Source organism: Anas acuta, chromosome 13 (genome assembly GCF_963932015.1).
Source record: "Anas acuta chromosome 13, bAnaAcu1.1, whole genome shotgun sequence".
Lineage (NCBI taxonomy): Eukaryota > Metazoa > Chordata > Aves > Anseriformes > Anatidae > Anas > Anas acuta.
The window spans coordinates 3,383,128-3,406,304 of NC_088991.1; the positions used below are offsets into that span (position 1 = coordinate 3,383,128).

General features: G+C 38.8%; 2 protein-coding genes and 1 long non-coding RNA gene across 6 annotated transcripts in view; 2 read left to right on the forward strand and 1 right to left on the reverse strand.

Annotated features, from left to right (window-relative positions):
• Window positions 1-18,284, forward strand: part of NXT2 (nuclear transport factor 2 like export factor 2) — an 80,589-nt gene extending 62,305 nt beyond the window's left edge. The window contains exon 5 of the mRNA XM_068697148.1: window positions 15,978-18,284. Within this exon, the coding sequence (XP_068553249.1) occupies window positions 15,978-16,010 (33 nt within the window). The 3' untranslated portion in view covers window positions 16,011-18,284. The remainder of the gene's footprint in view (window positions 1-15,977) is intronic.
• LOC137863508 (uncharacterized) lies at window positions 957-4,527 on the reverse strand. Its single transcript, XR_011100928.1, has 3 exons — window positions 4,348-4,527; window positions 1,423-1,478; window positions 957-1,269 (listed from the first exon to the last, which is right to left on the reverse strand). It is a non-coding gene; the product is annotated as an uncharacterized lncRNA (long non-coding RNA).
• Window positions 18,285-20,248: 1,964 nt separating the features above from the next.
• TMEM164 (transmembrane protein 164) overlaps window positions 20,249-23,177 on the forward strand; it is a 46,854-nt gene continuing 43,925 nt past the window's right edge. Inside the window, exons 1-2 of one of the 4 annotated variants that reach the window (XM_068697141.1) lie at window positions 20,249-20,570; window positions 20,951-21,471. In XM_068697141.1, coding sequence (XP_068553242.1) covers window positions 21,007-21,471 — 465 coding nt within the window. In that variant the 5' untranslated portion in view covers window positions 20,249-20,570; window positions 20,951-21,006. The other 3 variants (XM_068697142.1, XM_068697143.1, XM_068697140.1) reach the window with 3 other exon arrangements.

Genomic DNA, 23,177 nt, shown 5'->3' on the forward strand with positions numbered 1-23,177 from the left:
TCTACTTATATTCTTTAGCATTGGCAGACTGTGAATTATTTATTCATCATATCTAAGAGAAATTTCTGGAAACTATTGATAAATTTGCAATCTATTTCTGCAAGTCTTACACTTTTCTTGTTGTTGTTGCGCACTCCCTTATGTGATTTTTTTAATCAAACTATAAATAACACTTGAAACATCTGTTTATGTCATTATATATCCTTAGAAGAATCAGTACAAACTGATCCTGCTTTCCACGGATGTCCTTCCTTTTCTGTTTCAGAGATCGTTGTGCCCAGAGGGTAAAATTATGGAGTCACAACACAAAATTCACAGCCCAAAGGCATTAGTATTATATATGCTTTAAAGCAACCGGGTAGCCTTGCAATCTTAAACTATTCTACAGATCCTGTCTAAATTATAAGTCGTCAGTCTGCCCTGACATACTCCAGCAGTTCTGCTTCAGCTGGTTCCTAAACTTGTAAGGGAGCCTTTGCAAGGCAGCCTTGCAGCTTCCATCCTTTCTGTCATAGTTTACAAGATGAAGTATGCAAAAGAATCTCATTTACCCAGCTTGTCAAAATGTCAGGATTTTGCTGGAATGTAAATTGCCATCTTTTCATTCTGTCTTTGTAACAAAATGTTCAGCCATATCTTGCCTTTTCTAGCACATCCTCCTTCTTTGCAGGTTTATTGATCCCTGCATTGTTGATCCCATCAGTCCAAAAGAATCATTGCCATAGCCATGTGGACCACTGAGAAAAGGACACAATTTCTTGGAGAAGAGACTTTTAAAATATTGGTTTTGGACCCCAGACAGTTTGCAGTGGTGGTACCCCCTTAGGAATTACACATATTACACTATTACAATGTAATAAATAAATAAATATTTTTTTTTTTTTCTTGGTCACCTTTTGCAAACCTGTTAGAAGACACCCACAAAACATGCCCCGCGTACACTTTTACCTCTTTCCATCTACATATGTCTCTACAGGCTCTCACTTACATGGAGAAAGAGGCTAGAGTAATAAGTTCCTATATTCTTAGCAGAATTTTTCAGTCAAATAGTCAACATTTCCTTTGCGTAGTAGCTTCTAAGTTGATCTGTTTCCATTCATACACATTTGTGAAATACAAAGTATCTATCAGTTAAAAAGCCACAAGTGACATACAAAGAAGAAAAGTAAACCAAGTAAACCTTAATACAGTGTATTTCAAAAAGATAATTGAATTCTTACCTTCAAAAGTACTTCCTGTGAGATCAAGAATATGGTTCAGCACTCAGATCTGTAAAGATAAAGCACTTTTAATGAACTTTAATCCACCATCCCTTGCCCTTACTGCACTGGTAAAGTTAACAAAATGGTGACTGTTTTAAAGTCATGCATTTGGGATGTTATCTTCCCTCTTGCTGTTAAAACAGAAGAGAATTCTACTTACACAACAGTTTGTCAAACCAGTAGCTGCTACCAGGTTGTGTATATTGTTCCTTGGGTCTACAAAAAACATAATATATGAGAGTATTAATGGAATATGCTTAATTTACACAATAATGATAATGCTTGCATTTTTGTCAGTAGTACTATTACACTTCGATTCCTGGAATCAATTATTTCATTTATTCTTACAACACTATAAATACAAATTATTTGCAGAAATAATTGTTATTCTTTTTGTAGTAACAGAATAAATAAATGCTTGTGAATAAAACCTAGCTGTGAATATTCACAGAAACTGGAGCTGTGGTGGGGAATGGCTGCACTCTGAGCTGTTCTCTGCTTCTGCTGGTCTTATGGTCAGAATTCAGAACTGCCTGAAAGTAGACACCACCATGCTATCTGTAATGGAACCTGGCTCCAAAGGGCAGCTGCTGTATCAGAATTACACCCAGCTGACAAGTACCACAGTAACAGTTTCTTTTTTGTTCAGATGAATAGGATCACTTACAGCCCTATTTTCCTACCGGACAATGCTAGTTGAGAAAGATGATGCTGGGGGAGTTTCAGCTTTAGCCCACATTGCCTAGATAACTTCATTAATATACAATAGAAGCTAAAATAAAGACTTGTATAAAAGTCTAAAATAGACTTGTATCAGATAAAAGACTTGTAGCAGTTTGAGGAAACTAAGAGGTAGTGCCAAAATAGCCAGGGTAGTAAAAGATACATTATATTCCCTAGACAAACAGCCTGAGCAATTCCATCTCTTACCAAGTTTTAAAGCATTATTTTCATTACTTCTTCCAACTTTATCACTGGGCCTAACAAGAGAAGAGCTTCACGAACTTTTCCTTGCTTATCTCCTGATCAAGGCCACAAACAACACTACTGCGATTTTTTCTTTAAGTCAGGAGCACCAACCTAAACCAGCAGGTTAGGGCAAGAGCATGGCAGTGGCAGCACTTCTCTCTCTTCAGAGTTTAAGCATCCACTGGTTCTGGTGCATGGCTTGTTCAGCAGGCTCTGAAAAGCTCAGGCATGGAGTATGTGGTACGCTTGTTTTCAGGATTTAGAGGGTTATGTAAATCTATGTGGTATGCTTCTAATACATTTTTTCACACCTGGTTTATGTATGTTGTGGTAAGCTCCGAGATCCCAGAATAGTGACTACACCTGTCATGTGCAGTATGTTCATTCCTTCTCACAGAGGAAGTTTCTCTTATTACAAGGTCAATTCTATAATTTGGAGGCTCACAAAGCACATAACAGAACATCATTTTCCCTTTTTATCTCTGCTGTCTATCAAAGAGTTTTATACCTGAATGTTCTCCATTATAAAGCCATTTACTCTAACCTTCTCTCTGTGAATCCAGCCTGCAATCTGCTCCTATTGCACTTAACTGCCAGCTTCCAGTACTGTCACAGGGCATGTGTTGTGTCCAGGCTTCATAAAGCACACCTGGCAGTCTGGCTGCCTGGGAGGAGGAAGCAGAATGTCCCCCAGCCATCCCACCAGCCTCGCAGTTAGGGCACAAACAGTTGCAATGTTGATTTTTAATGTTGCAGAAGTTTAAAGACACTGTAAGCAGACAGCTTATTAAGGCAATTAACCAGGAAAGACCAGGGTTCAGCAGCCACCTCCAGACCAGGTCTCTTCCTGTGCAGGATAAAAGATCTTGTATTGCCCAGTGACAGAAGAAACAACTTGCGTATACTGACACAATTGCAACACCTGCTTTTTCTTCTTTATTTTGTAAATTAACTCTAGAAAAAACAACTATCAGCTAGATATCATGGGTAAAAGGGAAGGCAAAAAGGAAGTCTAGCGATATCTTTGTAGATTAGAAACCTTCAAATATGAATAAAGGAACAGAAGAGTTGTTGTAGGTTCCCATCCCATGAAAGCACCACGAGCCTCCAGCCGTACCCTGCAGCACATCCAGACTGACAGAACTCGCTCTGGGACTCCTAGCAGTGAGTAGAGGTGACTGTCAATTCACTAGAGACTACTTTCAGGGATGTTAATGGGAAAGGTTTTAGAAGACAATACCTGGAGGATCTGTAAGACAGATATAGTTTTTAGGTAGTATCTATGTATGTTTGATAGACTTTGCAAACTACACAACTTTATCTTCTTGTAATGTGAAACAATCCGTATTTCTTTGGAATTTTGTCTTCATGTTTGACTTCCTTGACTCAGGAAGAGGAGTGCTCAAATATCATCAGGCTGAGTATGATGTCAAAACAAACCAACAAATACAATGAGATTATTTGGATTGCCAAAATCCTCTCATCTTATTTTAATTCTAATACTTTGAAGGGTAAATTTGAAATATTTTTGATGACTGGAAGTGGAGGGACATTTCTGACATGACTGAACACTACAGGACTGCAATAGCTATCTAATTTTCAATTAATTAGAGCTCTGATTTTGCATTTTGATTTCACTTGATTCAGTTGTAGTTATATGCCATTCTGGTTCCAGTTTGAATGCTACTAGTACACACTGTGCTGCTGAGTTTTACTCTTCTCTGAATATTTCTATTCAATCTATCCTCAGGTAGTACTGGTGGCAGCCAAGCATTTACCTGTCTCAACAGTTGTGTCTGTAACACTTCGTATTTCCAAGTACCATTGTAAATTGAAATGCTTCTTAGCATTAGCTAATGAAGTACAGAGAATGAAGAAATACTGCAACACCTCTGACTTCTATACCACATTTAGGAAGTCTGAAAGTTCAGCTTGAGCATTTGACACAGTGCTGTTGAACGGCAGAAAATTCAAAGCTACATCCTTATTCAATGTTATGCTGACGGTCACTTCCTTTCTCAGAAATGGCTGACCACAGCAGAGAAAGGCTATAGACTCAAATACTGCTATGCGGAATAAACAATCAGTCCTATGAACAACAGGTCTAACAGCTTACCTTTTTGTTTTGTTTTGTTTGTCTTTGAAGTAGATATGAATCCGTAGCTCTTTTTCTTCCATGGAATCCTTGCTTGATAAGGATTCACCTCTTACTGCGGCCTTTCCCCTTGCTAGGGATATAAAAAAAGAAAAGAATTCTTAGAGATAATTGATTTTCACAAAACTCTTAGGAACTGTATTATATATAATTGCATACCTTTAGCCATATGAATTTTAGCAAGTGGGTTATAACTTACTAACAAAGGGTCGTAAACAGTATATTCACATAAAACATCATCAAATGAAAATTTTCTGGAAGCTCTGTATAAGATATTACTTACAGTAATGTATTATAAAGAGAGAATATTATATACATACTTACTACTCAATGTTTTGTTCTTATTTTTTGCTACATGAAACCTGTCATATATATACACATTAACTAATGAATCACTTCAGATTATGTTATCTCTTCAGATTTTAAATGTATTTATCAGGTAGGCATTGTTAGGATTTAGTCTGTCCTTGAAGTTAAACATGACAGCTTGTTAGGTATTGGCATACTTTGAAAATGAGATGATAAAGCAGTTATTAAAATAGCTATATACTTATATATCTCATCCATTTTGTCTGTTCATTTCAGTTGTTCTAATGATGATTGCTGAATCAAGCAGCATCACCTTGCCATGTAGGGAACTGAGATGTAGATTTTATGCTTATTCACTTTGATGTGAGGATTAAGTACTTTCACATAAATGAATTATTCTGGGTTTATGCCAACATTAGTATATTTAAAATTTGTCCTTATGCCTTTACTCCTCAAAAGTGTGAATTAACAACAATTGATTTATGCTTTTCTATAATTACAAATAATCACTATGATTAATTTACACACAAATTTATAAACTAATGATTTGTGAACCCAGGAGTTACATAGTTCTGTCTGCTTGGTAGACTAAGTTTCTGTGTCAGACTACATATTCTGTTTGGCTGTTTCAGTTTCTTTTTAGTTTCTCTTGAGAATTTGAACAGTGAAACATGGAAACAAAAGTTAAAACTGCTTAAAAATATTCAGCTGGCCTTTTTGTTCCATTGAGAGAGTTGGAAGTAATTATCCCAGCAGAATTTTAATGTACCCACTTTGTTTTATTCACTGTGTGCTATCAGAGTGCAACTTGTGCCGTTAATATAAAAAAAAAACAATATTAGTTAAAATTTCCATGATAAACAGGTTGTTTTGTGTCTCTGCATGTATAAATCCTGCATACCTGAAATTTTAACAAAATATGAAATTATTTTCAATAAAAGCAATTTGATTTCACCTTTAATAACACTATCAGGTCTTTAACTAGCTAAGTCATATGTAGCTGCCTGCACAGTTTTATAGAAGTTATCTGATGAAGTTCAGCTTATACATAAGGTTAAAAACAATAAAATTCTTACTTTTATCAGGATGCCTTTTTGCTTGTAGGGCCTGTAGAGCTTTTACAGTGAAATCCTAGGGCAGATCTAGTTATCTTGTGAAGGAAGCTTTGCCAGTACCTCTGGTGGGAATTTCAGATGAGCCAAAAGTAAAGTACTAGCCTTGTTGTTCAAATTCACTCACAAAACAAGATTCATAATCAATGCTAATATTTCTTCATTTATCTCCTATCAATCACTTCAGATATTGAGTATTTTTATACTCCTCTCCAATATGCTACAACAGCACTTCAAAGGCATATGGTACTTGCAGTATATGGGAAGCACAACGTATAAATGACACTGTCATGTTTTTACTTCCATGACTCATTTCACAGAAAACCTTTTACTATTGCTCCATTTACTTTTGAGACTTCTCCCTATTCTTCTCTTTTTATATGTGGATGTGTGTAAAAACAGTGAATGATATCACTTGTGCAATTCCTGTTACCTTGCATCCTGTATACAAAACTTAGGGCCTCTCACAATTCACCTTATAAGCAGATAAAAATTAAATGTGAGGAGGATATCACAGAAAGCAAAGAAACAGGAATGGATATTTTCACAAAACAAGGCTCACTGAGAAATGGGTTGGGCACTTAATGAGCTTCCATTACTTCAGCAGCACAGGGCTCTGGTATTACTAAGAGGCCGGCAACTTAGGTGACTGAAATACTATCAAGTGTTATCAAATTCATCTCCAGTATGATCCCACTGACTTCTGTTGAGCTACACTGGGGACAAATCTAGCCCACATGATATAGAAAGTGTTTGCAAGAACGTTCAGAAAAAAAGTGGTAGAGGATTTGAGGTAAATAGGAGGCCTAGACAGTTTTAAACTAACCACTCAAGATTTTACATTGGGCTAATTATTATAACTTAATGGCAATTCCTCTTAATACTGGATTAAAAAGTTTTTAAAAAAAGCATACCATACTCAGTACCACAGGAGGTCTACAGTAATACTAAGTAAGCCTAATAATCTCATAAGCCTCCTGAGTGTTAGGTGATACTTTAGCCAGATACTGAAATGTGTGATTCAGGCAAATGTATAACTAAGTAAATAAATGGTTTTAGCAACGCAAGATTAAAATGTCTGCCCTAAATACCCCAAAACAAATGCCATCAAGTTTTAACTAATGATCAAAGTATTCCCAGGAGGATTCCTGCTTCTTTTCCCCACAGGCTAGGTAAGGAAATTGAAAAAGGAAAAACCATATGTAATCTTCAATGTCATCATTACATTTTTTAGGCATACCTGGAGACAGAATGGGTACAATTGTTAGAGATGATGAGCGGACTGTTTGAGAATTCCGGTCCAAGGTATTTCAAAGCAGACCACCTCATTTGCAAATATGATCTGAATTATGCCCCCTGTGCTCTCCCCAGCACACACCCCATTGAAGGATCAGAGAAGAGAGGACTGAGAGATGCATAGGGGAATTAAATCTCAGAATCTGATTTTAAAATCCTGGGTTCTATAAGGTTTAGACTACTGCACTCTCCTCCTTACAGTTTAGCCAGAATATTTCAGATTATTCAGGCCATTCAATATCCAAAAAACTAAAAAGTGAAAAAGCAACATCGTCTCTCTAGGAACTGAGTATGATCACTCTGTGGCTGCTGGCAGGATCCCACTGTAAGCTACCTGCACCTTGCACCCTGGGCAAGCTGCTGGACAATGTCAGGAGGCTAGGTGAGCTTTGTTTTCTGGAAAATTGTTTTCTTGTATGTGTACCGAGGAGCATGTGTTTGGATTCCAAACCCCAGAGCAAATACAGTAACAAATTCAATGGAATTGAAGCTGGTATGATTATCAGCATTTTGCTTCATCATTATCCCTTTCCAAGCAAGGGCCAACTAGCTGGGAAACAAAAATCTAAGGAGAAGACAGTAGAGCATGTTTGCATATTTCTAAATGCGTTGTGAAAACCTTCTCCTTCTGCTAACATGTCAACAGGGGGCTGTGTAGCAGTACTCTGCTTGTACTGCATAGATCAAATGTACCCTTGCAGCAAGCTCTACCCCAAATTGCCAGGGAGCTGCTTGTGTCTCCAGTGAGCTTTCAGAAAGCACTCATTGTACTACAGCTATAGAATTCTATAGAATCATAGAATCATAGAATATCCCGAGTTGGAAGGGACCCATAAGGATCATCAAGTCCAACTCCTGGCACCTCACAGGTCTGCCCAAAAGTTTAGACCGTGTGACTAAGTGCATCAGGCAAAGGTATATTTACCCAAAGCAAGGCAGCTTTTCCTTGTTTGTATCACTTTAGACCTGTAAAATACATCATCTTCATTGACCACCAGAAAAATACTTAAAAGGAGCCGGTAATTCATTAACCTCTACAGAGGCACATCTGGTTACGGAGATCTCTCAAAAGTTTAGTGCCCAGAGCAGTCTTTTTCCTCACATGCATTTAAAGTCTGTTAGACTTCATTCCCCTCCTTTCTCTTTTAAGGAAGGAGGAGAAAAAGCCTCAGCGGTCATTTCTATTTCTTTGCTAAAAATCATCTGCTTTGAAGATGATTTGTTTAATAGCTGTAACCAACACGAGACTGGTGACCGAGTTTTCCCAGAGGGGCAAACTAGGCTGAAGTCAAGCAGGACCTGTGCTGCCACCTGCTGTGCAATTCTATTTTTTATTCCCAATAAAAAATACAAGTAATTTGTGAACAAAAGACAATATTGCAGAATGCAGATGCTGATGTATAGCACAACGTATCTCATAAAAAAATCCTCTATAGAGAGGAGTTAGCTATACACAGGTATGGACAAAGCCTTAGAAAAATGTGCCCAGGTGTGTTTAGTGCTGTGCACTTACCGTGTTTTCATATAAAATCAAACAGGTGCCTCAGCTGAGAAGGTTGCACACATCTATTCTGTGACATTACCTTATGTGTGTGCTATCTGCATGTTTACAACCCGGTGTAATTCAATCTCTACACAATAAATAGACTCAAAATACCAACTACTGGTGACATTTAAACAGTGTTTTAGAAAGCATGCAGATGAATACTTAAGGCAGTTCGGTCACTGGTTGTCCTGTGCTCTCTACAAACATAGATCTTCTAGATCTCCTCACAAAGTGAGTTTCCTAGCTCAAGGTGAATTCTCCTCTAGGCTTTTATAGATCTCTTTTACAGAATAATGAGCATTTCTGCAAGTGTGCACATAATAAGAAAATGCAGAAAGTTAACTGCAAGCACTGTTCTCAACAAGCCCTATGCTAAACAGCACTTACAGATGCAGTACCAAGAAGTACCGGGCATATACTACTCCCTTCTTGAACTAGTTCCCCACTTACCTCCAGAGATAATATAAATATAGCACTGTATAGCATGGAGTCTGTTTTTAGAAACTTCTTCCAATGAAGGTTTCAGAAGCTCAGACAGGAATACATATTTGTATATGAATTAATATTAACTCTAGAATCTCCTTAGACTAAGTTAAGCCAGGTTTTTACTGACAGGTGGGTAAGATTTAACACTGAGAAAATTTAATGAGTAAAAGGTAATTCCCCATCTCCCTCAGTAGCTGATAACCGGATTCTCTCATGCTTACTTGCCCAGTTAACAACTTGCTTTTACCAACACCTCCTATCCTTACAGGTTTATTAACATTTCTGTTGTTCTTTGGGAGTTCACTCTAAAAGACTTAGTAATATAAAATATAAAACATAATTACAAAGTAAAATATATAAATTGTGTAATTTATTAAATATTATTAATATGTTTAAAACTACAACACACATACATTCACTTTTAACAGCTATTACATGAAACAACTTGTATTGGAAGTAGATATGAATACATTTAAGAAATGGAGGAAGTAACTAACTGCTTATGTTCTTATGACCCCAAAAGTGAGGTCCATAAAATTTTGTATTAATGTTATTTTAAAAATTATAGTTCCTATGACATATTTTGGAATTTTCTTTTGAAAAAGAGAAACGGAACTATTGAGAAAAAAAAAAAAAAAAGGAAAAAGATTGCAGCAGTTAAATAAATGAGAACTGACATGTTAATCCATATGGCTATTGGTAGCCACCTGTGTTATCACTGTAATTTTCTTCTTTGAACTAGATATCCTCCTTGAATTTCTGACTTTGATAAAAAGGTTCAAGAGGACAGCCTGTCACAAATACTCTATTTCATGATGTAAACTCAAGCTTCTATACACTCTGCAACATCACCTCCTATTAACATGCCCTGACTTCACACAAGCTCATGAGAATAATGGGAACTTGTATTTTCTTGTTCTTTTGATAAAATAAAAAATAAAATTGATAAAATAAAAATATTATTGACTAAAGAAAAATAAGAACATGAGAAACAAGGACCGAGTAATTTCTGCTTTTGGTTTCTGATACATGACTTGAACAGATTAAAATATCAAGTCCTTAGAAATCCCACATAGTGACAGCTGTTATCTAGCAAAGTTCAGACTGAAATGCATTGATCTTTATCCCTTTTCACTGTGACTGATTTAAGACAGCACGATTTTTTTGCTTCATATTTTAATGGGAGCAGGAGTAGACCTGCCAGATATCAAAACCATCCAACCAAAAGAAATTAAAGAATTCTGGGTAGCATTGGGATCTCAGCACAGAAATCGGTGCTTTGGTAGGATGTTACTCTGTTGTTAGAATTATTTCAGCAAATGCTTTGAACTTGACCTTGCACCATTCAAATGAATTGTTCATCTCTGCCAGGTTTCTGATGTATCACAAAATAGTTATCAGAATACAGGCAATGACTTTAATAGTACCAATTACACAGGCATCAATTATGCTGTACTTGCTTCCATATAATTTCACCTCCCTGCCAAGTAGTAGCAGAAAGTACTCTGTATTCACAAGATACCAGTGAAAATACCTCCACAGGTAAAGTTATACACATTCCAACTATATGTTAAATGTATCTTGTTTCATTTACTTAATTTTCAAATGCCTCAGAGTGGCATTGCCCAAACAGGAGAGAGCATGCAGTAATATTAGGATGAAGGTTTAAAAGAATCTTTTAATGTGAAAACTGTACCTTATTCTGTTTGTGTGACTCAACATCAAGAGTTTTTATTTATCTTGCTGACATTTGTACTCTTTGGAATTTATAAACATCATCAAATGTATCTGAAAACATTAATTATAAGAATGTTTTCAAGCTGGGATATAAATATTTTGGTTACTTCTTTTCCCCTTTGTTGGTTTTCAATTACATGCTTCCAGAGGCCTGCCCACTCCTTTGGAGCTATGCAACCACAGTGCAGTTTCTGCTAGTCCCTTTCCTCCTGTTTCTGTTAAAGAATGCTTTGTTTTAAGAAAATAGTTTGGGTGCCTCTTACCACCATAAGTCAGAATTTCTAAATGGAAAAATCAGTGGCTGAGTCCAATACAAAGTACTGGGTAAGATGCCTGTAATGAGTACTGCAGCCTTGAGCCCCTGTCATGGCAGAAAAAGATTGTGTTAAGGCTGAGAATGTGGAAAAACTCTTCCCAGCAATCAACCAGGGGAGGAAACAAAAAGCAGCTAGCTCTGAAGCATGATGCAGATCCTCTGTCATGCTGTTAAAATGCACAGGGATACGTGAACTTGGAGCCTTAGTAAATTTAGAGAGCTCAGTGGTAAATATTTCTAAGACCTGTAAAACAGACTAATGAAATGAAAAGGGGCTGAGCTATCTAGAAGTCACAACACAACTGGCCTGAAAAATAAAAATCTTTTCACTTCTCCTGTTGCATCTTAAAACTGTTAGTACGCATCCTTTGACGTAGTAAGAATAAAGGAGCCACTGACTAGAGGATCCATCTGAGTGCTGAGGTGGGAATATAAGCAGATATATTAAATCTGCACAAGATATATATTTTCTTATTTCCTTTGAACATTTTGCATTACATTGGCTTAAGCCAAATAAATAAATAAATAAATAATCTTTTGTTTCTATGTTAGCTCTTTCTCAGAAATGCAATCCTTACACATTTCAAGAAAATGTAAGTCAGGTTACTTATCACTGATTTCAGTCCAGTGACTGCTGCAACTTAGATGGTTCCCTTCCACCCCATCTCATCAGAGAACTGCTAAACCTATTCCTAGGTTTTCCATCTAACAGGAAAGCACACAATACTTTTATTTCCTTTCTTCCTTTCCACAAACTTTGAAAATTTTCTCTGGTGTTTGTTCTATCAATATATGAAGTAAAAAACGTTTGATATATCCAGGCCCCTCCAACTTCCCAGTGACCAAATGCCCTTTCATCAGTGGATTTTTGTTTTTATTTTTATTTTTTTGATTGCTGCCTTTTGCAGAATCAGACGTATTCTTGGTATTTAAAGTCAAATTCCCTTACAGAAGAGTATCATGCATCATGCAGCTGTAATCCTGAATCCCTTTCTACTGGTACTCGCTTCAAGCTTTAGAACCGAACCAGTCCAATTCTTACTATTTAATCTCCTTTGTGTAGAAAAGCAATAATAATATCCTCAAGAGTTAAAACCACAACAATTGTGCTGCTACTGAAAAAGAAAGGCTTTTTTTTGATTTGTTTTGTTTTTGTTTTTAATTGTGGTAGTTAATACAGAGCATTATAATGAGAATTTAAGATGAACAACCACTAGAGGGCTCATTATTCCATACAGTGTTTTACCAAAATGGTTGAATAAGCCTATCAATAGAAAAGAACTTAAATGTGATCTGTCATATATGAGGTTCTTGTGACTTTATGAAATGCATAAACTGACCCAGAAATATAGAAAGCTTGCACAGAATATATATACTGTATAACCATTTCCCCCTTCAGTAACTTATTAATACAAACTCTAATGAGATGAAATTCTCTAAAATAATACGTATAGATATATACACCTGTATCTTCAGTGAAGCGACCCTGAAAAACATTGGCAAAGCTGAAAGCTTTCTACATACCTACAAATGAGGACTGGCACATTATGCAGAAAAGCCAGGATTTGTTGTGTGATGGCTGAGGGCCATCGTTTTCAACAGGGTACGAGAAGAGCCTTCTGGTATTTTACAGAATCTATTTTTATGGATCCTGTTCAATATAAATGTTAAAATGTTTGACTGGTATCTGCATGCTAATAAAATATAGGAGGACCTATGGGTTCTAGTATAACCCATGTTTGGGTCAGAAACCTTTAAGAAAATGTGCGCTGAGTTCCTGATATATCTCTGTAAAAAGCTGAGATACTCAGCTTTGAACACCTTCTTCCCTAAAACCACAAGACATAAAAATACATAGTGGTAACACAATACTATGCCATTATGAGCCTGATCATGTAATATCCCATGTTAGAATGAAATCAAACAAATTTCATACAACCTAACTAACCAGAGATAGCATCATGTAATACTTTTCCTTCCTACCTTTTGTTTTGTTTCTGAAACTGGAATTAGCTTTGTTTTGCATTATGTTGAAAATAATGGTTCCCTAATTTTGAATGCCAAATGCTCCTGTGATATTAATAATAGAAGCAAAATAGAAACAAAGTTAAGGGAAGACACAAGCATTCAGAATCTCTCAGGCTGAGATTTATAAGCAATGACAGTGTCTTGTAATCAGACGTTCGATTCAGTTTATAAGACTGAACTCACTCTTGAGCTGCAGGTAGAAGTATCAAGTTCTTTTATCTGCAGATGAAAGTCAGGGGTTGCAAACTGACTGAACTTCAACTCTGCTTCACAAGTACTATCTAAAGCTCTCTGCTTTGGCATCACAGTTACTTTTAAACCACCCTCCCACAGTACTTTCATATTCTAAAAATTCTTATTTTCTGCTAGTCTCTGACTGGCCAAAGAGACATTCACCATCACATTGTCATCCCCCCATGCATACATTATGGTTCATTTTGATCATGGATTTATTACTCAAGCACTTAACACCCACAGCTTCTCATGCTTGGCAATTTGAATTATTACAGAAATGACAAAATTAATACAAATAATCATTATCTATTTTCATTTAATAATGTTTTCATTTAAAATAGTCTCTTTCCTAGTCATACTAGAAAAATGCCAGTTACTTGTCTGCACAACTTTGGAAATACTCTTTATTTTCATGCAAACCAACAATCCAAAACAAGTTTTGACCTAGTACTTTGATTATACATTATTTAGCTTTTTGCAGTATGTACTGCCTAAGCTCCTTACACCCATTCAGGGTGTTTATTTCTACCTTTAAAGATGGAAAAAATTCAAATCCTGATGTGCTTACAGATCAACTTTAACCCCATGCCTCATGACAACAGTAGTTTTTTTGTTTCCTCTTTTAATAACTAGTATGGTCCCATCAGCAGAAAACAATTACAATGTACTTAATGTGATATAAGGTCACTCTGGTTACTGAAGTTTTCCTCAGGAGTCTAGTGGCCTGGAAAGTCTCTGTTGCATGGAAGGAATTTAATTGACAGCTATTGTCAGTGCTTGCAACTGGACTTGTGCTATTCAGGCTCACTTGGTAGGTGGTTTATAATTCTGGGACTAATTTTGGGCAAATAATTCTTATTTTAAGAACTGATCTATGTTCTGACTGGAACTACAGCTTTATCTTTTGATTTTTTTTAATTCAGCATGAAATAGACTGACAATTCTTGTAACACTAATATTCTCATCGCTGATTCGGTTTTCTGACTTCACTTTTTTTTTTTTTTTTTTTTTTTTTTTTTTTAATGAGACATCAGCTTGAGAAATATCATGTAGACTACCTATACATATTTCAGGGATCACCTTCCATTTGGGTATGCTGTGTTGAAAGAGTAGCTAAACTTTATTAGGAAGTTTATTGAGTTGTTGTGGGTATAAACATGTATACATGTGCATTATGCTAATATAATATTTTGACTTGGAAGGCAGCAGTGAGAAAAGTGCTGTTAAGGCTGAACTTCCAAGAAAAATAGTTTTTGTTGCTCTTTGTGAAATGCCTTTTATTACACTTAGCCACACTATGGTGCTGGGACAGAATGTGAAGTAAAGCAAGTGCCTTGAAAATGGAAAAATAGCTTTACAGTACGGGACACAAACACAGAAAAGGGTGAAAGTAATTGAGCACTTTAAGGAATCTTTAATAGAATGGTTACTTAGTGATGTGTGGGAAGGTCAGTCTTGTTCTTTCTGTTCTGAAGATACCTCAGGCTTAAGAAGAATACTAATAATTGGATGGGAATGTTAACTCTCTTAGGAACACGTTTGATATGTTTTATACCAAACTAATTTTTTGTTCATATACATATTAACAAACAATATTATTTCTCTAAGCTTCAAATATCTTCAGAGAATTCCTTTATTCATTTAATGCTCAAGCCTACAAAGAAATGGATCACCATTTCTCGGATGCATCCTCAACCCCTACTACAGTTAGCAACAGTAGAGCTTGACCTGTTAATTTCAATTAGAGTAATTAAGAGGCAGAACTGTTAACCGTGATTTTCATTGTCTCAGAGCAAATCACACACATTAATATTATTTCTTGATTTATGCCTGCTTTCACATCCAACTGTTTTTGTGCCTATTAATACTGCAGCTTTTTATGGAAGATGTGGTATGCTTTTCAAGCTTCTATTTTGAATGTTTCAAGTTGACATTTACTGTTTTTCAGTATTGTCTAGCATATGTTCTAGCTAAATTAGCTGACACGGAGAGATATGATAAGTTCTACAGCCTTTCATCTTTCTCACAAGAACATTCCTTGAGAGGAAATCAGCAATTACACTACAACAAGCCTCTCTTTAAATTCATAAAATATATATGTGAGCAACTGAATAAACAGAAGGAAGTCAGAATAACGAATGGTAGTATATCTCTGAAACTAGACTTGTAGTAAGGAGAAACAAGGAACAGGAGAAGGAGAAGGAAAAGGAAAATGTTAGAAAACCCATTCTTTTACTCCATGGCTTACCAGACTGAATTTTTCCAGGTAGTTGCTCTGTAGTTGCTTCTAGTTGCAAATGTAGTTTACAAAGTGTGAACTATCAATAATTCAACTTTTAAAAAAGTATAATATCTATAAGCATCTCTCTCTGGGGGGCAGAATATTTACTCCAGAGCTTAATGACAATATAACTACGAGTTCTTGATTGTTTTACTTGCTGACACCAGTATGCAAGAAGATTTGCTGGGAGGTGTCTTGTTCTTGTGCCCTAAGAGGGTAAGGGTATTTTTTTTTTTTTTTCCCCAGAACTTGAGAACGAACCACCAACAGTTATTCTGAAAGCCTGAGAAAGAGAAGTCTACTTCTGAACTGGCAGCATGCTCAAATTGAGCATGAGCAAGAAGAAATGCATTTTTAAAAACTACCAATGAAGGAAATATTCTTGGTTAGATATTTTTCTAAACTAAACAGTTTTGAAGCCTGGAGTTAATATTCTTTTGTCCCGTCACTGAAGTAAAATAAAATTGTTTAAAAATATGAATCAAAACTGAGCAGTCTGTATCTCTTGCTCGTACTCAATACAGCAAATCAAGTATGTGATCAGCATTTGCCAGTCAGTACATCATTATTTGAAGCCCCACTGCTTTTGCAAATGATCATGATTCTGATTACTTTTTGAAAAGTGGAAAAAAAAAAGGAGAAGAATTTTATTCAGATTATAAAATATTCTGAGACGTTGTAGATCTCAGCTTGGGATATCACAGCCAAGCTAACAATGAAAAAAATATTGCAAGGAAGAGGAGAGAGGAAGCATGTATGTGTACACACTTCTGAAGGTTTATTCAGAGTAGGGAAGCAATTTTCCTGATTTGGGAAAGAAAAGCACTTTAATTTGTGGGTTAGAGAGAATGCAGCAAAAAGGCCAGGTGAAAAGTGGAAAGGGGTAGGATGTCACTGAAAAGCCAAGGAGACTCTGGTTTCCGTTTTGTATGGCAACAAGACTTCTGGTTTGCAAGTCTAAGCAGCAGAAATGTGGTTGCTTTCTGTGGACATGACCTGAATATATTCATGCCCCAAGTCTGCAACCGCTGCACTGTGGCTATTCCCAGTCTCATTCTGAGCACTCAAGGCATACTTCAGACTGCAGTACTCTGCCAAGTACTGTTCTTCAGACAAGAAGTGACGGGCTAACAAGGAATTTCAGCCCACCTTCCATGATAAGCATATGAGAAGGATAAATTTGTCTGTAACTGACTCAGACTCCACTTGCATCTCTAAAGATCATCAGATCAAAGGTCCTGCATATAAGGTTCACATTCTTTTATTGAAAATTCTTGTAAATAAGCTGCAGTACTTTAACTGGTACCTCACAACTCTGCAAAACTCGTCCCCATTCCTGTTTTTCCCTTCCATTCACATGGCCTCTTTACTTCCCATCTTAGGTAGGCAATTTTCATTTAATTCCTTGCACCTGTGTCTGTAAGAGTGGGAATTCACATATGACACACTTCTTACTTTCTAGATCAAGCACATAAAACAACATTAATGCTAATTTGTAAGCTGAGGGAACAAAGCAAAGCTTTCTCTCCTGTGCACAGTCAGCCTTGCAAGACTGCATTGCTCATGGCTGGCCAAGAAATGCCTAATGAATGTGGGAGAAGAAAAGATTAAATGGAAGAGGGTAAATCAGGAGTTTTTTGGGGCAGTCCCGACTACCACAGACTTATTATATTAACTTTAACAGGACATAATTGATTTATTCTTCAGGTTTCTTTCATGAAACAGGAACAAAGCCCCTGGGACCAGGCCAGAGCTAAAACAGAACTCCTGGGATGTGTGTGCTCCAGGTGGTTAAGGACCATGGGTATACCCGAGGCCCTGTCATTCCTTCATGGATTGACATTAGATTTCACTGTTTTGATAATTTTAAGAAGTCACGGACAGAAAAACAAATCAAACATTAGATACAAGAACAAGCCTCAGGCTCTTGTGCAAACAGTTTAGTCACAGGAATTTATTGCTTTTAGGGAACCATTTCTATTGACACATGAGATATATATGTTTACAATGGATCTTAGAGAGAGCATAAATTACTTAGTGAAAGGAAGAGAAGAAATGGTTAACAAACAGAAAAGAGCAACGGCTCAGTGCTCTGTCAATACTACTCAATTCTTACAGAATTCAGAGTGCTTTTGAAAGAAGCTGAAACCAAAACACTGAGAATGAAGAGAACACAGAGAGCTGTGTGTAAACCACCCAGCAGATTAGGAACTGAGAACCCAAATCTCTTGCATTTGTAGTGGACCACAATCCAACCATGAATTAACAATTCATGTGATGTTGCTAAAAAGTATCAGTTATACCAAGGTATCCTTTTTACACCAACTATGCTCCTTTTTAGTAAGTGGATAGGTTGTTAGACATTGGAACAGGCTGCCCAGGGAAGTGGTGGAGTCACCATCCCTGGAAGTCTTTAAAAGACATTTAGATGCAGAGCTTAGGGCTATGGTTTAGTGGGGACTGTTAGCGTTAGGTCAGAGGTTGGACTTGATGATCTTGAGGTCTCTTCCAACCTAGAAATTCTGTGATTCTGTGATTATCACAGAAAAACAGGTCACCCATCACCGTAACCCAAAGTAGGATAAAATGGAGAAGGGAGGTGCTCCAGGTTCCAGCTGTTTCTGGGATTAGAGTTGTAATGTTAACCAGTTTCCTCACACAGTCAAGCAGAAGAGCTTATGCTAGCATAAGAGAGTGAAAATGAATAGCATGGGGAAGGGAAAGGCAGCGGTTCACAGCAGCTGGCTTATATGAATATTATTACTGAACTATGACGCATCTCATTCTTACTGGATTTCTTTGTTGTTGTTGTTTTAAAAAAAAATGTTTCTGAGTTATCAAGAATATTTTGAAATTGATTTCTCTTCCCCTCAGCTTTGAGTCACCTGCAAAATTGATGAGTATGTTCTCTATTTCTTTACCTGCATTGTTAATAAAAATACCAAGCAGAACCTGACTGAGGACACATGCTGGGAACCCACCAATGTATCTTTCCTTTCAACAATGAACCATTGCTTTCTATCCTGCCAGTTTTGTACAGACCTTTTAATACAGTTCTCCAGGTAATATTTTGCAAGTGCCTTGCTGACTACATATTTTAACTGAAAACAAAACTAATGTTTCAGCATATTCAGGTAGAAGTAATCCATACAGGGGCAGACTCATCTTGCAAACATTTTATAAAAAAATAGCTTTATGCTTGTTATAAAACATAGGCTATTTTGGCCCTGCTGTTAAATTTTCACTTATTCAATTTTGAAAGAGACTATACTAGTCCCTTGCAGTTTCACTTTCTTGTTCTAATAGGTTCCTCATTAACTCAAAGCTAAGATTAAGATCTAAGCTATTCTGTAAGAGCTTTTTCTAGGATTTTAACACAGTGATACTACTGACCTCACCTAAATTATGGTAAATGAACTGGGAAATCAATAACTGCATGGATCAGTCCAGAACACTTGCATATGTTTCATCTAGTTCTTATTTACTGTGATTATAATTTGTTTTCTTTCATTATTTTGTGTCTTTAATAGAGTACACATAATATAAACACATAGAGAATGTATTATGTATTAGATACATACTTATATTCTTTCCCCCCCAAATATCGCAACCTTTATTACAATTTCTGTTCAACAGTTGAAGCAGCTCAGCACTAACATCACTAGCTTGGCAGTTTTTTCTTCCCCTATTAGTAAAATACAGGAATACTGCTTGTAAAGATAAGCACAGAGTATTTTCTCTCCTGGAGTCTACCAATTGGATTGTCTGCTCATGCACAACCTGGCACAGGTCCATCTCCCCAGCCCTGTGCCATAGGACAGCCACTGCTGCTACAATTGCAGACAGCTTTGTAACTTACCTCTGAGTTTCATTCTGTCTGTCACCTTGCAGTGCCTGTGGTCTGTTTCTGGGATTCCTCATTTCCTGAACTCCTTTTTTGTAAAGCGAAGAAGGCCTGTACTTAGGATAGCAATACATAGTCAGGTATTATTAGATTCTGTTCACCAGGAAATGAATCTTATACAGTCACACTACCAGTCCTTTTCCTCAGAACTGGGAGCGTGCAAGAGACTTAGATAGGTGACTAAGCCAAAAAGGATGAGCACAGCATAAATCTGTTTTGATGGGCTGGCGGTGACAGGTCCACAGCAGAGCTTTTAGTTTCAAACTGGTCTGAGCTGGTGTGGTAGTCTTGAGCTGCCAGCAGCTCCCAGAACACACAGGGACAGGAGATACTCTTGCCCTCAGCATCTGTGCTGATGGAAAAGCTAGAGAGTGCCTGCAAACAGCACGGCAGCGCCGGGGCATTCCTGTGGGCTTCTGGGGCCTCTGGTGCTGGTTGGCACTGGGAGGCACTGGGGGGGTCTTGGAGGCACAAGGAGGGGTCTGGGGGAGGTAGCCGTGTGGGGAGCAGCAGGGAACCAGGATTACTGAGACAGGGAATGGAGAAAATGCATCGATAACAGAGCAGCGCTAATGGGTTTTCCTGCTCTCAACCACCACTTCCTTCACTTGCGAATTTCACTTTCACATCACCATGTTCCGATAATGAAATTTTGGCAAGAACTCGGATCATTTGCCTACTCGCCAGGCAAATCGCAGCCGGGGCCCGCCCGGCACGTAGTTCTCTGCAGCCGCTTCAAAACCTGCGGCGGGGCAGCGTGGGCAGCCCTCAGAACAGCCTCGGCCAGCGGTCCTGCCACAGCCCCCGGGCCCACAAAGGGCTGGAGGCCGGGCTGGGCGGGCTGAGGAGGAGGAGGAGGAAGAAGAGGAGGAGGAACAGAGGAGCCACCCGCGCGGCTCGTCCATTTTTCGGGGCGCCTCGGGCACGTTGCGTGTGTGTGTGGCGGGGAGGGAGGGAGGGGATGCTGCGGCGCTGGGGAGGGCGGCGGCAGGGAGGCTCGCCCCGCCGCCGCTGAGGGGAGCGCTTCCTCCTTCCCGGCCCCGCGGAACGGGGAAGCTGGGCCCGCCTCTTGCGGGCCGAGCTGGGTAACGGAGCCGCCGCCGGGCTCTGAGGTACGGGGCTGCGAGGCACCGGGGCCGCCCCCTCAGGGCGCCGCTGGGCGGGAAGGGCCGCGAGCGGCGGCCGCTGGGGCTGCGGCGCCTGAGGCGAGCGGGCGGGGAGGCGGCGGGCGGCGGCCTGAGGAGAGCCGGGGGCCCGCGGCTCCCCCCCCTCCCCGGGTTTCGCCGCCTCCCGTGAGTGCCACCTCTCTTCGCAGGCTGCCGGCGGAGAAAGGAAAGGCTCGGGCAGGAAGGCGGGACGTCCTCGCGTTTCATGTTCCGTCAGCCCGACAGCATTTCGGCTTTGATTCCGACTTGCTCCTACCTGCGCCCGGGCAGTGACGGGGAGGAGAGCGGGCGCCGGCCCACCATGTCCCGGTACAGCCTGCACAACCTCCTGGACTGGATGTACGGGGGCGTGGACCCCAGCTTCGCCGGCAACGGAGGGCCGGAGTGCGCGGCCTTCCTCTCAGGGCAGCAGCGCTTTGTGGAGAGCCTCGTCTTCCTCAGCGTGGGCGCCGCGGAGATCCTGCTGTCCCTGTGGAAGCTGAGGCAGCTGCACTGCAAGGAGCTGGAGGCTCAGCTGCTGCAGCAGCCCCGGGCGAAGCAGGAGAGCTTGGGCAAGAACCTGCTGCTGGTGGCCCTCTGTCTCATCTTCGGGCTGGAGGTGGGCTTCAAGTTTGCCACCAGGACCGTCATTTACCTGCTGAATCCCTGCCATGTGGTCACCGTGATGCAGGTAAGGCTTGTGCACCGGGCAGTCTGCCTCAGTTTTTTTGTGCTCACAAAGCAGCGTTTTTTTCAGCTTGTGGACCGAAAGTCCACAAAGGTACAAATGACAATAATTGGTGTAAACGCTTTAGAACTTTGCATTTAATTGGCTGAACTGAAATCTGTGGAAAAAACAAAGCCAAACAAAAAGGTGAAATTGTAGCTAGTTTAATGCCTACTTCTGTGGTTGAAAAGGCTTTCTCACCTTCACCTTGCCCTTGTTTCAAGAATAGAAAAAGCTGTTTCCACTGACTGCAGTGGGAAAACTAGCACCAAATGTAATAAAAACAAGATTATTGCAAAAGGGCCCATGTAATTCACAAACAGCTGCTTCTGGCAAGTGATATTCAGGGGTGTGAATGTATTTTGTGAAGTTGTTAAAGAAGCAAAGTGCTTTTTATTTTATGCTGGTAATTTTGGTTTGCCTTTATTTTAAAAGCTGCATAGTAAGGAACCAACACCTTATGTATGGGTGAATGAACTGAGCTGGCTTCATATCTGTGGATAAACCATGTACTTTAGCAACTTGTGGCATAGTTGGTGATGCGTGATAATACACAGCTTGTGTAGCTGTGAAAATAATGGAAACGTTCATAAACAGTTACTGAGCTGTGGTATCTAAATCTTACAAATTGTATTTGTCAGTAGTTCAGTGTATGTACTTAGCTCACTGAGGTTAAGGAGTGTGGGATGTCAAAAATAATAATTTTGTTTAATTTTGCTAACACACTACCATCAACACGGGACAACTTACAAAATTTAAGCTCAACAACTCACAGGAGACAGACAAACTTCTATCATGGCAGCTTTTGTGAAAGATTTTTGACAAACAGCAATAACAAATGAAAATCAGACCAATACCATTCTTAGTCTCCCTTTGCAGAAGGCTAACTGCTAGTACCAGAGGTCTGAGGGAGATAGGTGTTGTTTTAAGAGGGGGGAAAAAAAAGGCTTTTACAGCACTTTTCAGGACATCTACAACAATTAAGTTACTGTTCCAGACCTTAATTAGGAAGTTATGTAGATTCCTAAGCTGTGATGCAATGTTAGGTCAGTATTTTACACCAGTAGAAATGCTTTCCATAAAGTGGTAACAATTGCTGTGCAATCAATTAGTCAATATTGGTAAGGAGGGGGAAAGCAGAAGGTATGCAAGAGCTGTAGAAATAATTATGAAAGAAACCATTATGGCCTCATTCCATTGCTCTGTAACGCTATTTACTGGACATTTTTCCTATTAATCCTCTGTGAAGAAGGTGAGGATAGGTTACCTTTATGATTTGAATGCTTGGTTGCCTTGATGTGGTATTATAATGTTGTGTTGTGATAGTAATATGGTACTTGTTATAACAGCAAATCCAGCAAATACTAGTGCCTAGACATAAACTTGGGAGGTACTATTGTTTAGGTTGTTTATTAGTGGTCTCCCCCAGGAAGACAGAGACCCAATGTCTATAGTCAGGCATAGGCAATTATTCTTTATTTCTTTCAGACCACTTGTGGAGCCTTTTCTATAATCTTGTGGTAATTACTCATTAGAAATGGTGTTACAGTATTTTGTGCAGTTGAGAAGATGGGTATGTCAGTGAAATTCGGAAGTCATGCCTCTTCGTTCTCAGTTGTGTTACAAATAGGCCTGGGCTTAATGTGGAGAATGAAAATTGTTGCAGAACC